The sequence below is a fragment of the Pelodiscus sinensis genome, chromosome 19 (genome assembly GCF_049634645.1).
Source record: "Pelodiscus sinensis isolate JC-2024 chromosome 19, ASM4963464v1, whole genome shotgun sequence".
Taxonomy (NCBI): domain Eukaryota; kingdom Metazoa; phylum Chordata; order Testudines; family Trionychidae; genus Pelodiscus; species Pelodiscus sinensis.
In genome coordinates this window covers 26,416,697-26,436,150 of record NC_134729.1, presented here as the reverse complement: position 1 = coordinate 26,436,150, position 19,454 = coordinate 26,416,697, and the positions used below count along the sequence as shown (strand labels likewise).

General features: G+C 63.6%; 1 protein-coding gene across 5 annotated transcripts in view; it reads left to right on the top strand.

Moving 5' to 3' along the window:
• ADAMTS10 (ADAM metallopeptidase with thrombospondin type 1 motif 10) overlaps positions 1 to 14,015 on the top strand; it is a 118,032-nt gene extending 104,017 nt beyond the window's left edge. For 4 of the 5 annotated variants that reach the window (XM_075903178.1, XM_075903177.1, XM_075903175.1 and 1 more), the window contains exons 18-25: positions 711 to 791; positions 978 to 1,141; positions 1,524 to 1,650; positions 3,536 to 3,665; positions 4,258 to 4,462; positions 10,611 to 10,787; positions 11,650 to 11,806; positions 12,218 to 14,015. In XM_075903178.1, the coding sequence (XP_075759293.1) occupies positions 711 to 791; positions 978 to 1,141; positions 1,524 to 1,650; positions 3,536 to 3,665; positions 4,258 to 4,462; positions 10,611 to 10,787; positions 11,650 to 11,806; positions 12,218 to 12,327 (1,151 nt within the window). In that variant the 3' untranslated portion in view covers positions 12,328 to 14,015. The remainder of the gene's footprint in view (positions 1 to 710; positions 792 to 977; positions 1,142 to 1,523; positions 1,651 to 3,535; positions 3,666 to 4,257; positions 4,463 to 10,610; positions 10,788 to 11,649; positions 11,807 to 12,217) is intronic. The other variant, XR_012896730.1, reaches the window with a different exon arrangement.
• Positions 14,016 to 19,454: the final 5,439 nt, after the last annotated feature.

Below are 19,454 nucleotides of genomic sequence, written 5' to 3'. Positions count from 1 at the left end.
CACGGGCTCTCTGAGGTGGGGGGGGTCAGTACACCCGTGGTGGGGGGTTGGTACACCCATGTGCTCTCTGAGGTGGGGGGTCGGTACACCCGTGGGCTCTCTGAGGTGGGGGGGTCAATACACCCGTGGTGGGGGGTTGGTACACCTGTGTGCTCTCTGAGGTGGGGGGGTCGGTACACCCGTGGGCTCCCTGAGATGGGTCGGTACACCCGTGGTGGGGGGTTGGTACACCCGTGTGCTCTCTGAGATGGGGAGTCGGTACACCTGTGGGCTCCCTGAGATGGGGGGATCGGTACACTCGTGGTGGGGGGTTGGTACACCCGTGTGCTGTCTGAGGTGGGGGGTCGGTACACCCGTGGGCTCTCTGAGGAGGGGGGGTCAGTACACCCATGGTGGGGGGTTGGTACTCCCATGTGCTCTCTGAGGTGGGGGGGTTGGTACACCCGTGGACTCCCTGAGATGGGGGGGGTCGGTACACCCGTGGTGGGGGGTTGGTACACCCGTGTGCTCTCTGAGGTGGGGGGGTCATTACACCCGGGGTAGTGCTGGGCTCCCTGATTTGTTTTCCCTACGGGTGGGTTCAGGATTCCTTCCCCCTGCCCAAGCTGTGCTGAACTCAGACGGTGCCCACCCCCCGGCTGCTCCCTGCGGTGTCTCTGACCCCAGCGTGCCTCGGTTCCCTGCTGACCCCGCCTGGGGCTGTCTTCCAGATTACGAGGAGGTGGTCTGGATCCCCAAGGGCTCGGTGCACATTGACGTCCGGGAGCTGAACCTCTCTCTCAGCTACCTGGGTGAGCAGGCGCAGGGGACAGGGCGATCCCAGAAGATGCCCTGTCCGTGCCCAGGCCCCCCTCTCTGGGGAGCCGTGGCTTGGGCAGGGCCCACCTGGCACGTCTGCCCGGGGGCTGGGAGGCTTCCTGGGAACGAGCCGGCTGGCCCCGCCGCCCTGAGAGCCCTCTCCTCGCCTGTCCTTCCAGCGCTGAAAGGGGAGAGCGGCGAGTATTTCATCAACGGGAAGCTCTCCATCGACCCGCCCAGGCGCCTTGACCTCGCCGGGACGACCTTCCACTACAGGAGAGCTCCGGACGAGCCCGAATCGCTGGAGGCCCTAGGGCCTACCAATGCCACGCTCATTGTCATGGTAACGGCCTCATCCTTCCCGGGCCCTGACGGCCGCTAAACCATCCCATTCGATTATCCCCCTCCCGACTCCGCCCCCCCCCCAAGTTAATGCTTAGGAGGGAGGGACACTGGCATCTTGGGGCCAAATTCTTCTCCAATCCCTGCCCCATTCGGCCCCAGAGCCAGGGATGAAATCAGGTTTTGGCTCTGGGGTCCCTCCGCTGTGCTGCTCTGGGCCGGCGGACAGCGACTCTAGGGGCTCCAGAGCTGGGAAGGCGGCGGAGCCCAGCAGCTCTGGAGCCCAGAGGCCGGTCCTGGGACACTCCGCGAGAGGGGCCCGGGGTCACACTCCGCTTGATGGCTGGTGGGCCCCGGCGCGCTGACGGCCCCTTTCTCCACAGGTTCTCGTGCGGGCAGAGCTGCCGGGGATTCGGTACAAGTTCAACACGCCCCTCGCCCGCAGCTCCCTGACCCAGTATTCCTGGCACTATGCGCCTTGGACCAAATGCTCCGCCATCTGCGCGGGGGGTGAGAGGCTGGACCATGCTTGGGGGGGGAACAGCTGCAACCCCCGTGACTCCCCACGTCGGGCTTTGCTTTGGGAGTCCCGTTTGTCTAATGGGGCTTTCAGACCCGAATCCCACAGTCCGCCGCTTGCAGCGTCCTGTCCGTCTGCATGGCCATGGCCAGGGGGTGGGAAAGGCACACTGGAAACTCAGCGGCATGTGTCTGGCAACAGCTTGGACTGGACCACAATGGTCCCCTCTGGGCCTTTAAATCCCTGCTCTGTGAACCCCTTAAATGGATGCTTCCCAGGATGCCGGGGGGCTGACGCTGTGTTTCTGGGGGTGTCTGGCGTCTCTGAGGACCTTGGCGGGGAGGGGCTAAGCAGGGATGCCCAAGAAAACAGACAGTTTGAAAACCAAGAAAAATGGTCTTTCAGCTTTGGTGTGAGGGGCCATGAGCGGGCGGGGGGCCCCACAGCAGGGTTGGGTGTGAGGGGCCGTAGGCGGGCGGGGGGCCCCACAGCAGGGTTGGGTGTGAGGGGCCGTAGGCGGGCGGGGGGCCCCACAGCAGGGTTGGGTGTGAGGGGCTGTGGGTGGGCGGGGGGCCCCACAGCAGGGTTGGGTGTGAGGGGCTGTGGGTGGGCGGGGGGCCCCACAGCAGGTGTGGGTGTGAGGGGCCGTGGGTGGGCGGGGGGCCCCACAGCAGGGTTGGATGTGAGTGGCCGTGGGCGGGCGGGGGGCCCCACAGCAGGGTTGGGTGTGAGGGGCCAGGTGTGGGTGTGAGGGGCCGTGGGCGGGCGGGGGGCCCCACAGCAGGGTTGGATGTGAGGGGCCGTGGGCGGGCGGGGGACCCCACAGCAGGGTTAGGTGTGAGGGGCCGTGGGCGGGCAGGGGACCCCACAGCAGGGTTAGGTGTGAGGGGCCAGGTGTGGGTGTGAGGGGCCGTGGGCGGGCGGGGGGCCCCACAGCAGGGTTAGGTGTGAGGGGCCAGGTGTGGGTGTGAGGGGCCGTGGGCGGGCGGGGGGCCCCACAGCAGGGTTGGGTGTGAGGGGCCGTTGGCAGGCGGGGGGCCCCACAGCAGGGTTAGGTGTGAGGGGCCAGGTGTGGGTGTGAGGGGCCGTGGGCGGGCGGGGGGCCCCACAGCAGGGTTGGGTGTGAGGGGCCAGGTGTGGGTGTGAGGGGCCGTGGGCGGGCGGGGGGCCCCACAGCAGGGTTGGGTGTGAGGGGCCGTGGGCGAGCGGGGGGCCCCACAGCAGGTGTGGGTGTGAGGGGCTGTGGGCGGGCGGGGGGCCCCCCAGCAGGGTTAGGTGTGAGGGGCCAGGTGTGGGTGTGAGGGGCCGTGGGCGGGCGGGGGGCCCCACAGCAGGGTTGGATGTGAGTGGCCGTGGGCGGGCGGGGGGCCCCACAGCAGGGTTGGATGTGAGTGGCCGTGGGCGGGCGGGGGGCCCCACAGCAGGGTTGGGTGTGAGGGGCCAGGTGTGGGTGTGAGGGGCCGTGGGCGGGCGGGGGGCCCCACAACAGGGGTGGGTGTGAGGGGCCACGGGAGGGTGGTGCAGGACACACCCGATTCTCGTGGCTTTCCCCTAAGCCTGCTCACAAAGCCTTCCATGCCTTTGGAAAGCAGCTTGTTCTGGGCGCTGTAGTGCAGGACCCTGTGGGCAAAGGCCTTCACCTACCGATTTCCAGGCTTTCGAGAGGATGGAAACGGGGCTGTAATGCGAAACGTCGGGGTATCCTGGCCGTGGAGCGAGCAGGGGTTGCCCCCCCAGGGACCCAGCATAAGTTGCCGGGTTCGGTTAGGGCTTCGCCCCCGCAGACGGGCCCCAGGACCGGGAGTGCTGAGCGGTTCCGGACCCTGTAAGCAGCCACAGCTGTGTCAGTCGCCCCTTCTCCCGCCGCCCCCGCAGGCAGCCAAGTCCAGTCCGTCGTGTGCAAGAAACAGGCCGACAGCTCCACAGTCTTCAACCATTTCTGCAGCCCTGAAACCAAGCTGCCTGAGAAGCAGCGGCCGTGCAACACTGAGCCATGTCCGCCCACGTGAGTGTGTGACGGGGGTCGGTCCCAGCGCCCGGGGGGGCAGGGCCAGGGACTCCCGAGCCGGCTCGTGGATGGAGGAGCGGGACCGGAGCAAGGTGGAGAACGGATTTGGTGCCTGCTGTCCCCTGAATCAGCAAAGCCGGTTCCCCCGAGGCTGCTCCCTTGGGCTGGGCCAGGCGGCCACAGACTCCTGCAGGCTGAGGACAATGCTCCGGTGGCGCCAATGGCGCTCCAGAGGTGCTGGAGGATGGCGCAGGGGACTTGCCCCGGGCTTGGGGGTGGGGCTCAGAGCGTGGGGTCTGCTGGACAGAAGGCTCCTCTGTAAGGGGGATGCTGCTCTCCCCCAGCACTAGGCCCCGTTGGAGCCAGGCACACACCCAGCCTCCCGCAGCGGCGTCACTGCTCCCATGTTACGCTGGGAAATGGAGACCCCCTGAGCTGAAACAAGGGTCCACAGCTGGGGAGAACTTGGGGAGTGTCTGCCGAGCCCAGCGGGGTGCACAGAGCTTTAGGTTCCTGCCCTCTACCGCTGGGCGCACACTGCCCCGGTGGGGCCTTACGCCTGCCCGTCAGCCCGTCTCTCTGTCCCCAGCTGGGCGGTGGGGAACTGGTCAGAATGCAGCCGGAGCTGCAACAGGGGCATCCGCACCCGCAGCGTCGCCTGCCAGAGGAAGGTCTCTGCGGCCGAAGAGAAAACCCTGGACGACAGCGCCTGCGCCCAGCCCCGGCCCACGATGCACGAGCCCTGCAATAACCAGACATGCCCCCCGCAATGGGCAGCCCTGGACTGGTCAGAGGTAAGGGCCCGTCTCCGGCAGGACACGGGGGTTCCCGGGGGCTGAGCTCTGGCCCACGATGCACGAGCCCCGCAATAACCAGACATGCCCCTGGTCAGAGGGAAGGGCCCGTGGGAGCAGAGGTGACAGGACGCGGGGGCTCCCGGGGGCTGAGCCGCAGCAGCAGCCGGCAGGGAGCTAGTGAGAAGCCGGCAGGGCCCTGGGTTGCCATAGGACTGGGCCCGTGAGAAATGTTCCGTTACTTTCCCTGTGGCTGCAGGGCACCACTTCACATTGCACTTGCAGGGGGGCAACTTGAACCATGACTCCAGGGTGACATGGCAACGTGAAAACTCCCCTCTTCTGGCAGGTCATTTAGCAATGAGCAGGCAGGAGCCTGGAGGATCTAGTTCCTATAGAAGAGACAAACCAGCGATAGTCCCGCTGGGCTCTAACAGCAGCACATTCCGACACCTTGGTAATGGCCCCGCGGGGAGAGAGACCCCGTCCCACCTCCTGGAGTATTGCATCCAATGCCAGGCCCTGTGGACGCATTGGAGAGGGTCCGGCGGGGAGCAATGAAAATGCTGAGGAGGCTGGAGCACTTGACCTACGAGGAGCGGCTGAGGGATTTGGGTTTGTTCAGTCTGCAGAAGAGAAGAGTGAGGGGGGATTTGAGAGCAGCCTGCAACGTCCTGAAGGGGGTTCCAAAGAGGATGGAGAGAGGCTGTTCTCAGTGGGGGCAGGTGACAGAACAAGGAGCAATGGGTTGCGGTGGGAGAGGTCCAGGTTGGATATTAGGAAAAACTATTTCACTAGGAGGGTGGTGAAGCACTGGGATGGGTTCCCTAGGGAAGTAGTGGAGTCTCCATCCCTAGGGGTGTTTCAGTCTCGGCTTGACAAAGCCCTGGCCTGGTTGATCTAGTTGGGATTGGTCCTGCCTAGAGCAGGGGGCTGGACTTGACCTTCTGAGGTCTCTTCCCGTTCTATGGTTCTAAGATGTGCAATATCAGCATACATCTTTGTGTAGTCCAGGCTATAGAGGTTTTGAAATCCCAGCTTGACCCAGCCCTGGCTGGGCTGATTGAGTTGGGCTGGTCCAGCTTTGGGCCGGGGGCTGGACTCGATGGCTCCTGAGGTCTCTGCCCGCCCGGGGTTCTATTCAGAAGCAGCGCCACCCCTGGAATCCTTTGGGTTGTCTTCCTCTGTGTCTTTTCCAGTTCTGACAGCCTCTGAGCCGGGAGGGCCAAGCCATGGGCTTCAAACCCTGACCGATAAGCCAGTGTTAAGGCAGAGTTGGGAGAGCGAAGGTAGCTCAAAGGCTCAGTATGTCCCGGGCCTGTTATGGAGGCTCAGAAGGGCAGAGGCAGCCAAGAGGCAGGCGTGCTGCTTAGTGACTTGTCTCAGCACGGGACAATGCCAAGGAAGCCAGCGATGGCGGTAGCAGAGGTGCGCAGCAGCGGCCCCGCAGGCTCTGTGTGTGGCCAGCGAGACGTTTTCGGCTGGTTTCTATGTGGTGCTACTGAAGTGTCCTGCATGTGGAGCCAGGGAGGTGCCTGCTGGCCACACACAACACGGCTTGTGGGAGCCAGGCGCGCCCCCTGCAGCCAGTCCCAGCGCTGCTCCAGTTCGGCACAGCCCGGAGTCACACAAGCGCCAGGAGCAAAACTGCCCTCGCTTGGGAAACCGTCTTGCTTACGACAAGCTTGTGGCAACGGAGATGAGGGCGGGCCACTCCCACAGCCACTACTAGCCTGGGTTGCCCATCGCTGCTTCAGACACTCGGGTCGAAGAGAGCCCCTTTCCAAGCAGGGCCCTGTTTGGCACCGAATTGCAAGGTGTCGTTTATTCAGCATTGTCAGTCACTGGTTTTGTACGACCCTAGCTTGTAGCCTCGGGCCCCACAGTGCTAGGCTGTGTACAAGCCTGTGACGTAGTGGGGGTACTTGCTGGGCTGTGGTGACCTCTTCTGTCTGGAGCAAGACCCAGCAGGGAAAACCTTATTATGCAAAGGTGACTCCAACCCCCCATGGGGAGAAACAAAGGGAGGTGGATGCTGCCCTGGCTGGGGGCAGGGCTGGGAGAGGTGGAGTTAGTTCCTGGCTGGAAAGCAGGGAAGAAGGAACTGGGGAGGGGGCTGGGATCCCCCCATCTCAAAGGGGCCACTGAGGCCTCTTAGCCCCAGTTCCTGTAACTAGATTACATCTGTGCTATGCTGTATCCTGGGGTACGTCTAGACTACAGGCTTCTGTCGACAGAAGTTTTGTCGACAGATACTGTCAACAAAACTTCTGTCGACAAAGCGCATCCAGACTACATTGAGTTCTGTCGACAAAGCAAGCTGCTTTTGTCGACATGGTAGTCTGGACGCAAAGGACAGTTTCCATTCAATAACACCTTCTGTCGACAGAAACTCTGTCGACAGAAGGTGTTATTCCTTGTAAAATGAGGTTTACATACGTCGACAAAACTGCTGAGTTCTGTCGATGTTATGTCGACAGAACTCAGCGGTAGTGTGGACGCAGGTATAGTTTTGTCGACAAAACTCTGTAGTCTAGACACACCCCTGGAGGAGCAATAAACCACCCTCAATTCTACTGGCTAGTGGAGTCTGTTTGTGCCATTTCGGGGTGCAGGAGACGGGGGACCCCGACAGCTGCAAACATCCCCGGCCACTAGAAGTTTTGGAGCAGCCTCAGCCGCGTGCGCCTGATCCCCTGGTGTCCCGAGAACGGGATATCATGGGCCAGGTGTAGCAGCTTGCGGCGATACCTTTGGGGAACCACCAGCTGCTGCTGGAGCCCCCCTTGCCTACCGTCCCGGGGGAAAGCCATTCCCGGTACAGAAATCCCCTCTCCCACCGGAACTTCTCCTGGCAATCTCCTCCTAGGGGTTGAGCTGCACCCAGGTCAGCCCGGTCCCTCAGGGCCTGCAGGGAGGGATCCGCTCGCACCTCTGCCTGGAATTCAGCGGCTGGGGCTGGGACAGGGCCGTGGTTTCCCTCACTGCCTAGGTCCAACTCTAGGTCTCCTGGGACGGGGCCCTGGGACCCCTGTTGGGGAACCTCCTCGAGTTCCGGGCCGCCAGCCCCTCGCTTGCTCTGGCTACGGGTGGTGGCCAGCGTCTGGTGGGGTCCATCTGGCCACTCCTCCAGGTCACTCCCCATCAGCACGTCGGTGGGCAAGTGCGGGTGCACCCCCACTTCCTTGGGGCCCTCCTTGGCCTCCCACTTCAGATGCACCCTGGCTACGGGTACCTTAAATGGGGTGCTCCCTATGACCCTCAGTGTCAGCTGAGTATCGGGTAGCATACGGTCTGGGGTCACTACGTCGGGTCGGGTCAGCGTCACCTCCGCCCCCGTGTCCCAGAAACCCGTCACCTTCCTACCATCCACCTCCAGGGGTACGAGGCAGTCCCTCCGTAGGGGCCGCCCTGCCCCCACCCGGTACACGGGGAAATCTGCCTCCCGAGGGTCAGACCTCCCAGAGGAGGTAAACTGAGCATCCTTTTCCCTCCCCCTAGTGGAGGTTTGCCTGCCAGCCCCTGCCTCTGGGGCAGCCTGCCCTTCCTCCCGCCCCAGCCAGTTAACCCTGGCAAGTCCCAGGTCATGGGACCTGTTCTTGCGCCTGGTGCATTGAGCCCTCTTGTGGCCTCGTTGCCCACAGCGAAGGCAAGTTAGGTTCTGTGGGCCCGTTTGGGTCGGCTCTGCCCGGGCCCTGGCTGGTTTTCTGGGGTATCGATGACTGGTCCTGGTCCCTGGGGCTCGCCTCGGAGGTGCCTCTCTCCGTCGCTCAGCCAAGAATCGGTCTCTGCGCGATTCCCTTTCTCTCCGGGACTCCCGTTCACACCCGGACCGGCTCTCCGTGAACTCATCTGCCAGTCTCCCGGCCTCCTGGGGGTTCTCTGGTCTCTGGTCCTTGAGCCACAGCCTCAGTTTGGGTGGGCACGCTTCATAGAGCTGCTTCATCAGGACCAGCTTGAGCAGCTCCTCTGTGGTCTGGCCTCCGACTCCAGACACCCACTTGCGGCCGTATTGAGACAGGCGGGAGGCCAGATCCACATAGGTCTCCTGTGGCCCTTTCTGTACCTCCCGGAACTTCTTCCTGTACATCTCGGGGGTCAGCCCGAACTTGTGCAGCAGGGCCTCCTTGACTCGGTTGTAATCCCCTGGCTGTAGGTCCTCCAGCTGACTGAGCACTCCGGCCGCCTCCTGGTTCAGTGCGGGGATGAGCTCCTGCAGCCAGTCAGCTGGGGGAACCCGTTGCAGTCCACAGACCCTCTCAAAGGAGCTGAGGAACCCGTCTATGTCGCCCATGTCCTTCAATTGGGCCACCACGAGCCTCTCCAAGCGTCTGGCAGTCCCGGGACCCTGGGGCCCATCCACACTTGGAGCAGCCGATGCCCCGCCGGTTCTCCGCTCTGCCATGGCCAGCTCATGCTGTCGCTGCCTCTCTCGGTCCTCGCGGTCCCTTTCTCGATCTTGGAGCTCCTTCTCTCGGTCCTGGTGGTCCCTCTCTCGGTCCTCTACTTCCAATTCCTTTATCCGCAGCTGGATCTCCAGCCGCCGCAGCTCCGCTGGGCTGGCCTCTGCCCTAGATGGGCTACAGCTTGCAGGCCTCCCGGGAGACGCTGTCTCATATCTCTGGTGGGTTCCAGCGCTCCTCCCCCTCTCTGAGCCTGACACACTCTCGGGGGGGTCTGGCTGCTTCCCCTGGGGACAAGATCCTGGCCCTGTGGCTGGTCATTCTCTTCCAGCTGGGCAATCAGCTGGGCCTTGGCTGCTTTCCGCACAGGCAAGCCCCTCTCTCTGCACAGCCCCACCAGCTCTGCCTTCAAGAGTCGGGCGTAGGCCATCGGCCCGCTGGTCCCCTCGGTGCAGACTCACCAGTCTAGTGCTGCAGCGCCCCACGATTCCCAGGAACCGCTTCGCTCTGTCTCCAGCATGCCTGGCTCCAGGGCTCTTGCTTCTACAGCGCCTTGTCGCTCGCCGCTGGAAGCTCCATCCACGGGGTGCAGTGCATCCCACTTCTGACACCAGTGTGATGGCGCGTTGGGGGTCCCCCGTCACCTGCACCCCAAAATGGCACAAACAGACTCTACCAGCCAGTGGAATTGAGGGTGGTTTATTGCTCCTCCAGGATACAGCATAGCACAGATGTAATCTGGTTACAGGAACTGGGGCTAAGAGGCCTCAGTGGCCCCTTTGAGATGGGGGGATCCCAGCCCCCTCCCCAGTTCCTTCTTCCCTGCTTTCCAGCCAGGAACTAACTCCACCTCTCCCAGCCCTGCCCCCAGCCAGGGCAGCATCCACCTCCCTTTGTTCCTCCCCATGGGGGGTTGGTTCAACCGGTATGGAGTCACCTTTGCATAATGAGGTTTTCCCTGCTGGGTCTTGCTCCAGACAGAAGAGGTCACCACAGCCCAGCAAGTACCCCCACTACGTCACAAAGCCGTGGCACACGGCAACAAGGATGCTCCTACTTGACCATTGCTGGCCCAGATCCTCAGGGGGTGGAGATCAGGGCAGCCCCGTGGACGTGTGTAGCTCTGCACCGGTTCACACCGGGTGTCGATCCGGCTGGCTGCACATGGCTCCCATCTTCTGAGACCTCAGAGCCCTTTGGCGAGGCAGCGTTATCCCCTAACCACTAGCCCTGTTGCCACCGATCTCCGTGCCAGTGCTCATGACGGAAGAGGGACTGGCCAAGCGGGGCTGCCGTAGCTGGGAGCCACCTGACTGCGGCATTTCAGTGAGCCCTGGGTCCCGTGGGCTCTCGCTGGCGTCCTGCGGGAGAGCGATTGCGTGCAGCAGGCGTGGGCTGCCTAATGGATTGCGGGCCAGATCCCGCCGCGTGGACTCATGGCTGTGTGGAATTCATAGAAGCACATTGCATTCCCGCAGCCGAGGGTCTGGCCTGCTGTGTGTAGGGCCGGGGGTGGGCATGGTAGGACGTGGGGGGCAGGATGGATAAGGCCTCGAGCTCACAGCCCCAGACATGCTATGGGGAGGGGGCCCAAAGCCACTGCAGGCCATATTGGCCTCCCTGGCTTGGGGTCTCTGGGACACCGGGCCCCCGTGGCTGGAGCACTGGCGGGCTGAGGTGCAGGCTGGGGTGTCAAAGCTGCTTCTCCTTCCTGGGCCCCCTGAGTTTCCCGTCTCTCTCCGCAGTGCACCCCGAGCTGCGGGCCCGGTTTCCGCCACCGCATCGTGCTCTGCAAAAGTGGGGACCACAGCACCACCCTGCCCAACTCGCAGTGCCCAGAGAGCACCAAGCCCCCGGCCAGCATGAGGTGCACCCTGCGGCGCTGCCCGCCCCCGCGGTGGGTGACTGGCGAGTGGGGAGAGGTACTGAGTCCTAGCTCTTCCCGGGGAGCCGTGGGGGGTGCCCAGGAGATCCCGGGCGGGCACTGCACACGGGCACCTCAACGAAGGCAGCGTGGCGGGAAAAGCTAAAGCAGCCGGGCAGACGCTGGGTGCAGCAAACAGCCCACCCAGGGCCCCGGCCTCAGGCACCGGGCGGCCTCAGAGCAGAGCGGCCTTCCCCAGCGGGCCCGGGGGTGTCTCACGACTCACAGCCGGAAACAGCACCGGGGCCCTTGTGGGGCCCCAGAACCCTGGCTCCACCCTGGGCCCAAACATCCGCCCCCAGAGAAGCAGCCCCTCGGGCCGAGCCGGAGCAGCCGCAGCCTGGGCGGCCGGTGCCCTCCGTGCCCACAGACAGACCCCAGGCTGCGTGCTGGGTATGTGGGCCTCCCTCTGGCACTCGGAGCCGCTCCCGCCCCGCCCCCTGCCCAGGAGCGCTCACGTCCCAGCCTCCAGGCCCCTCCTGAGTCACCTGCTGCCTCACTGCAGTGGGGAAAACGGGGGGGAAGAGCCCCCAGCTGCAGCCGGAGGGGGGAGCCGGGCAGGTAAAGGGGCGAGGGCCCTTGAGTCTCTTTCCTTCCCGAAAGGGGGGCCCTTATTTCCCCAGTGCCCCACCCCCAGTGCCCAGCCACTGTGCCCCCTGCTAGGAGCCTGGCCGGAAGGACCTTCCCTCCACTCGGGCCCAGGCAGCGCAGGGGTGACAGCACGCCCGGGCAGCAGGGGAGCGGGGCTCAGTGGGTTTGGATCAGGCAGGGGCCCGCTCTGTGCCCGGAAGGAAGCCGCAGTCTGGGCCATGCGGGGCCGGGCCGAACGGCCTGCGCTGACTCCGCGCCTGCCCCCGCAGTGCTCCGCCCAGTGCGGCCTCGGCCAGCAGAGACGCCCCGTCCACTGCCTGAGCCACACCGGGCAGCCGTCCGGCGAGTGCGGGGACAGCCTCAAGCCGGCCGCCATGCAGCAGTGCGAAGCCCAGTGCGAGTCAGGAGCTACCGAGAGCCCGGAAGGTACCAGCCGCGCGGCCGGCGCGCCCCCTCTGAACACGGCCCACGGCCAACGCGCCCCCCACCGAGCCCTGAGCCCAGCACGCGCCCCTCTGGGTCTGGCCCCTGCAGTGGGGCGGGGGCAGTGGCTCCTGGTCCGGCTGAGCCTGTCGGGGGGAGATGCCTCGACCTCGCTAGGATTCCCGGCCCTTGCTTGCTCCCTGGCGCTGGGGTTTCCCACTTGCTCCCTGGCGCTGGGGTTTCCCCCCACTTGCTCCCTGGCGCTGGGGTTTCCCACTTGCTCCCTGGCAGCTGGGCCCTGGGCAACGAATGTTTCCCGGAGTCGGGGGAGTCCAGCCCTGGGGGGTCGCTCTGAGCCCCTTCTCTGCTCAGCCGAGCGGGGCTCTAACCCTCCTCCCTCTGGGCTCCCTGCAGAGTGCAAGGATGTGAACAAGGTCGCCTACTGCCCCCTGGTGCTGAAGTTCAAGTTCTGCAGCCGGACCTACTTCCGACAGATGTGCTGTAAAACCTGCCAGGGGCATTAAAGGAGCCAGGCGACCCCGTCGGAAAACTGGAAGGCGAAAGCAACGCCAGGGGGCAGCCACTCCCTCCGCCCCTGCCCCGGGAATCTCCACGGGATCACACCGAACACTGGCCATGCTACTGGCGGGAGCCAGCGACACCCCCCAACCCCAGGAAGCCCCGTGGCAGGAGCCTCAATGAAACCACTGCCAGCGCCTGGGCCGCTCTGTAGCCAGGCAGCACACCAGGCGCAGGGAGGGCTCCATGGCCGCGCCGGAGCCAGGCCCCTGCCGGGAGACGGCAGAGCTGGGGAGAGCACGAAGCAGGGACATTACTTGAAATTCTGACATTTGTTATTTATTCAGTTGCACCGGGGGATCCTGCGGGCCCCAGCCAACGGCCCTGCCCATCGCTCTGGCGGGCAGGGGGTTCCTGACAGCCAGTCAGCATGCTGTGGTCCTGCCCTCGCTTCCCTCGGTACCTGGTCTCCACGGCTGGGAGACCAAGCATGCTCAGTGGGTGCTGCTGTGCTGGGCAGCAGGCCGGGGGCAAGGGAGAGGGACTGAGGACTGAGGCAGGCACCCTGCCCTATGCGGGCGGGAGTCCAGGGAAAACAGGGAGAGCAAGAAACAGAGGGAGCTTTTCAGCTGGGTGGAGCCTCAACCTGCCAAGGACAAGGCTTGTGCCTTTGCGCTTCTTTCTGATGGATGGAGCAAGGTGGCTGTGGTGGGAGGGGCCAGAGTGTTTGGTTTGCTGAGGCTTGTTTCCCCTGGAAGGCTCTGTGGCGGACTGGAGAACCAGTCGGAGAGTGGTCATCTCCGGGAGGAGAAGGGGGTTTGGCTCAGGCTGTTAAAAACGTTGGTTTTCCTGAAGCTTCGACTATTATTTGTATCGCAGGGGTGGGCCTAGAAACACCAGCTGAAGTCGAGGCCTGCGGTGCTAGATGCTGCACGCACACATAAGAGACAGCTGAGTTTCCAGGCTAAACAGACCAGCCAAAGAAAGGTTGGGAGTGGAAACAAAGAGAAGAAGTGATGTGGCCCAAGGCACCATAGAACCAGGAATGGCACTGGGCTCTCCTGAATCCCAACCCAGTGCCCTGCCCTACTGCCTCCGGGGGCCTTGGCAGCAGAACGCAAAGCTTTCTCCTGTCACGAGTCGCTCGCGGCTGCACGCTCCCCTCCCGCGGCTCCACGCTCAGTCAGGCTCCGCTGCCTTGCTAGCCGCGGCTGCCGTGCGCTAACGATTTCCCCAGCTCTCCAGAGTCTCCCAGGACCAGCAGGGCTGGACGAGGCCAGAGAGTCGGTGTGAAATGAGCCTGGATTAGAAGCCCCGATTGTTCTGCATGGGAATGGAGCAGCAGAAGGCGCAGGCCTGGGGACCGGTTCTGTCTGCAGATCCCCTGGGCAAGGCAGGAACGACGCCCCCTTCTCTGCCCTGCCCCAGCTGCTCCAGCTATTAATATACCTGCTACCGCGTCATCCACTCGCCGCCTCGCGGGCGCTGGGTGGTTCCTGATAGGCTGGCGGGTGGGCGTTCCTTTGTCTCCCTTGCTGGTGGAATGTTCCATTCTGACGCTTACTCCGGGGGGGAGGGAGGCATTGTTTTCACCATTTTATATAAATATATTATAACAAAAAATGTGTAAAATACTAACTCTGAGAAGAAGGCACAAAATAACGGCATGATTATAATAAAGGAGTAGCTACCATCCCGGGCAGCTTCTGGTCCGAGCGTCATTGCCAGGTGTCCCCCGCTGGCTGTGCTCTGTGGCCCTTTCCAGACCACCCCCCCCCCCAGACTGACCTACCATGCAGAGAAGCTCCACCCCCCCCCCTCCGGGAACTTTTGATTGACAGGACTGTGCACTTGTCCATCCCCGTCCTCCCCGGAGCATGTGGCTTTGGTGCGGCTCCCCCAGAGTGCCGGGCACAGGGTTGCCAGATACTTTCATACAAAATACCGAACATGGCGGGGGGGAATTGGCTGAGAAAAAAAACAGGGGACCAAAGTTATTGGTTGAGGGGAAAAAAAGGCACTGTGCCTTTAAATCCCCCCGTTCCCGCCAGACCCGCCGGGGGAAGAATGTCCTCACCGGACATTTGACATGAGGCCACAAATACTGGACTGTCTGGGCGAAAACCGGACACCTGGAAACCTGAGGCACGGCCGGTGCTACAGGGACTTGGGACATTCCTTCTCGGGGTCTTGGGCGGCCTGGGGAGGCGAGTTGCATCCCGCGAGATCCAGAGGAGAATGGATGGTTGCCAAGCCTGGAGGATTGAGGGGCAAACACGTTGCCCCCATTCTGCGGCATCACTTACCCGCTCGCCCTCCCTTTCCTGCCTGGGAGAAGTCTGAGCTCTCCCCCCGCCCCGCCCCAGGCGGGCAGGATCGAGGCAATGAGGGGTCTGGAAACTCGCAGTTAGATGCAAAGTCTTTTACCGTGGCCTCAGTCGCCACATCCAGATTTGGGGGTTGTAGAGCCGCTCCCCGCTTCGACAGGCCACGGACAGGGACACCTTCCTTCAGAGGTAGCCTTGAGCCCAGCTGATGCAGGTTCTGGAGCGTAGCTCCTTCTGCAGCAGAAAGGTTTGCTGTCCCCCTGTGACGGCGCGTTGGGGGTCCCCCGTCTCCTGCACCCCGAAATGGCACAAACAGACTGCACCAGCTGGTGGAATAGAGGAAGTTTATTGCCTCTCCAGGATACAGCGCAGCACAGATGGAATCTGGTCACAGAGCTGGGCTAGGATGCCTCAGGCCCCCTTGAGATGGGGGAGACTGGGCCCCTAAACTCCAGCCCCTGCCCCTAGGCTCTTCTCCATGCTCTCAGACAGAACTAACTAAATTCCCTTCCAGCCCTGCCCCCCAGTCAGGGCAGCATCCACCTTCCTTTGTTCCTCTCCATGGGGGTGTCTGGCCACTGGTTCAACAAGTTTGGCACTACCTTTGCATAGTGAGGTTTTCCCTGCTGGGTCTTGCTCCAGACAGCAGGGGTCACCACAGCCCAGCAAGTACCCCCACTACGTCACACCCCCATCTCCAGTTCTCCTGTTCTCCGGCCTGGGGCAGGCCTGTTCTGGCTCCCACCTTCCTGCCTGTCCTGTGCAGAGCAGATCTCCTCCAGCCCTTGCTGGTGCTGAGCGACCTGTGTCGGGGGAGCCAGTACCTCAGCCCGGTACCTCAGCTCAGCAACTGCCCTGCCCTTGTAGCCATGGCTTGTCTCAGGGTAAGCCCATCTCGCCTGCCCCTTTCCCCCCAGCTCCATGGGGAGGTCTTCCCCTGACTTCCCTTTGCGGCACCTGGGGGGAATCCATCGTGGCTGCCAAGCCCCCTGCCAAGTGAGGCACAGACGAGCCTGGAGTTGCTGCAGTTGAAACTCCTGCAGCTTGCAGAGCTCGGGAGATCCTGCTGCGGCTGGCCTAGCGCACGGATCAGCTCCTCCGTGGTGCCGTGTTTGCAGCTTGTGCCAAACACTCACCTGCCGTGCGCGCCCTGGGCCGAGTGCCTGCGCCTGCGCTGTCTCTTGGCTTAGGGGGGCTCTTCTGCGCCCACTCGGGAATAAGCAGCACCTCGGGGCTCCTTCGCTGGTGGCAGCATCTGCCCTCTCAGGGCCTTTCTAGACCCAGCCCTTTGGCTAGGTCGCTACAGTCCAGTTTCCCCCTCTGGAATGGCTCACGATCCAGGCCGCTTCCCCGCAGTGGCTAATGGGCTGCTGGAGGCGGGAACCGCATCCCAGCCTCTACTCCAGGAACCCCGTAGATCGGTGGCAGGCAGCCTGCCCATTGGGGTTCTATGTGGGGCCCACGGGACGTTCTGTGGACCGTTGGCCACGCGCAGGGTTGCGGATTCTGCTGCTTTTCATCCGCAGGGTTTTCTTCCTACGAAAGTGACAGGCAGGTAAAGCCAGGGCACGTGAAGGGAGGCGCGTGCTGGTAGCCACAACACTGAGAGAGCCGGGCACTCGCTCGGCAGCCAGTCCCAGCGCTGCCGCAGGTCAATCAGCACAGCCCACCGATTCTAGCACAGCCACAGCACTACCCTCTCCTGGGAAACTGCCCTGGTTCCGACAAGCTTGTGGCCCGTGGAGATGGAGGTGGGCCACTTGTGCGGCCATTCACTAGCCTAGGCTGCCCCTCACTGCTGTGTGCATCCCACAGCTGCTCTAGTTCCCTGGGCCAGTTCCCCTGCGGCTCTGCACCACCTGGCCCCTTACCTAGGGCGCTAGCCTGTTGTCCATGAGCTCTCCACACTGAGCTGTCCATGGAAATGTGACTCTTCCAGCCAGTCACCCAGTCTTCACTCCCTGAGCTCCACACAGCAACTAACTGCTGCTCGGTTCTGCAGCTCCTTTTGTATGGCCTTCCTGGCCTCTAATTGGCTGCTTCCCCTGCAGCCACTCTCGCCTGCTTGGAGGACCTCTCTACTGCCTTTTTCTGGGGTAGGACCTGGCAGGACCACAAGGCCTCCAGCAGGGGGCCTCAGGGAATAGTCACAGGGAAGCTATGAATTTGCTTTCTCGTTTCTCAGCCATTCAGGTGCACTCAGCTCACGTTTTCCAGGTTCTCTGGTGCCATGAGGGCTGGATCCTCGTCTTTCGAAATGAACGCGGCGATGCTGACAAAAGCGCTTGTTGCCAGGAGCTGGAGCTTTTAAAAATCCCAAATATGCCCTGCCCTGGCGACACTGCCCTTCCCCCTCCCTCCTGCCCCCCAATAGCTGCCAACGGGGGCCAAGGGGGCACTTGCCTCAGGGCCCAGCAATTCAAAGGGGCCTGGGGCTCCCAGCCCCGGCTAACGGCAGCAGCGGCAGCTGGAGCCCCAGACCCTTTCAATCGGCTCTGGGGTGTGGCACCAGGCAGTCTGTGCGGCTCTGAGGGCTGAGGGGTGGGGGTCAGCACCGTGCTCCAGGCTGCCCCGGCCCCACCCCTCCCACCCAAGGTCCAGCCCCTTCTGGGACATGGAGCTGGCCCCACACCCGTCCTGCTGGGGGCCCACGGTGTCTGTCGGCCCTGCTGAATAGCTGTCGCTAGTGTCCTGTCTGTCTCCTACATGGAGCTGGACCCTCCCGCCTGGACTGGGAACCTGCCCCTGGAGGCCAAGTCAGCTCGTTTTGAGGCAGGAAGTCCTTACGCCATAGAAGAAACAATCCCGCCAGCTCTCCGCACGGCCGGCTGGCCCAGGCAGAAGGCAGGTTCTTAGTGCCACGTCCTCGCGGTTCCCATTCTTCCGAACGGAACAGCAAAGGCTGCAGGGAACGTTCCTCCTGCGCTAGCCATGTGTCTGCAACGTCCCTGCCCCACTGGTGCACCGGCCTCACCGGCTGACGTCTGGCTGCTCTCCCGCCGCTCACTACGGCTTGCCTCCGCCAGGGTCGGCCAGCGGTGCTCAGAGTATGGTCCGTGGTCTGCCGGGGGGCCACAAGCTCGGTGCTCAGCCCCCCCTCCCTGCAGTGGGGAGCCTGCGCTGGCGCTCCAGCCCCTCCCCACCCTGTGCTGTCCTGCTCGGGGGGGTGAGGCCCCGAGTCTCGCGGGCTGGATCCGGCTGGTGGGGGCAGGAAGCGGCTCCATGCACTGCTCTGGCTAGGGGGGGCGACAGCACAGGAAACCGCTTGCCTGGAGGCTTTCCCTGCAGCGCCCATTGGTTGGAATCCTGGACAATGGGAGCAGCGTGGGGCGGAGCCTGGCAGTGCCGGGGGCAGAGCCAGGTAAGCACCCCCCATGCCCGACCCCCACTCCCGCATCCCCCTCGCGTACACCCCTCCTACCAAGACCCTCCCACCCCCAACCCGCTCCTGCCCCCTCCCTCGTGCCCAGCCCTGCCCACTCCAGAGGTGGTTGGCTGGTGGCCTGTGGAGATTCGCATTGAGCAGGGTGGGCCAAAGGCCAAAGCGTTTGAGAGCCCCGTTCTAGATCACGCCACGTACTGTGGCGAGAAGGGGCTGGCGCTCTGTGCGGGTCCTACGGGCCAGGATCCGGCAGCGGGAGCCTCGTTCCGAGACAGGCCCTGTGGGCAGCAGTGCGGCCTCCCCGCGCACCAGCCGCGCACCGGCGAGACAGAACAGCGCCTTGTCGCTGGGGGAGGCCGGCCTGCTTGTGGCTTCTGGGCGCCTCCCTGGCGAGCTACGATCCTCCTGAGATAAGCCCTGACACAGAGCCAGGGAGCAGCCTGCGCCCGAGCCAGCCCGAGCCGGGGTGCCTTTGCTTTGCCTAATGCCCTAATTCGCCCTAAGAAGTGACGGCCCCCACCACAGAAATGTCCAACCCTGGGGGCCCACAACTGGACTCCTGAATCCATAGTCACATTCCCTTCCCCCCTCCCCCGGGGCTAATCTCCTTCAAGAGCCTGGCAAAGCCCACTCTGGAATAAGCAGCCTGGCTTGCTGCCCCCCCCCCCCCCGGCTGGTTTGGGGGCCCTGGGGCCCTCTGCAAATCAGGCTGCTTGTGCATTGTGTGGCGGCACCCGGGAGGAGGGAGCAGAGCTCTGAGCAAGAGAACTCGGAGTTCCCCTGCCTGACCCGAGCCTGGTAAGCGACTAAAACGCCAGCGACTCGACACTACGCCGGGGACGTCTGCACCTCGTTACCTGCCCAGAGAGCGGCCCTGGCTCCGCGGCCATCGGCAGCACTTCCTGAGCCTCGGGCTCCAGCCCGGCTCCGAGAGCGCTGGGCCAAGGGCTGATCCCTGCTAATGGCCGGGGGGCTGAGCACGTCTGTACAGGGGGCCCTTTGCCTCTGCCCTCCCGGAGGGGCTGTGACGAGCTGCAGGAGGCGTCTCTGAAGCCCCAGCGCTGCCCCGCTCTTAATACCGCGCGGCGCATGGGAGGCCCTCGCTACCATCCGCTTCCTGCGATTGTGAGTGGTTCTCGGCAGCACCTTCCCCCTGGTTTCTGAGCAGCCGGCTGCGCGGGCGCACGTCTCTCAGGCGGGGTGAGGTGTGTGCGGCAGGACGGCAAAACTGGCTGCCAGATTTTTGCCCTGAGATTTCGTTTCACAATCTCGTCTCCGGCACACACGCGTCTCCCCAGCCAGTTACAGAGCGATCGCCAACGGGACCCTGCTTCCTGGGCTTGTACAGAGCCTGACCTGGCTGTCGCATGACACAGCCCGGCTCCCCGCATTTAACTCCTCAGTGACATCAAAAGGGACACTT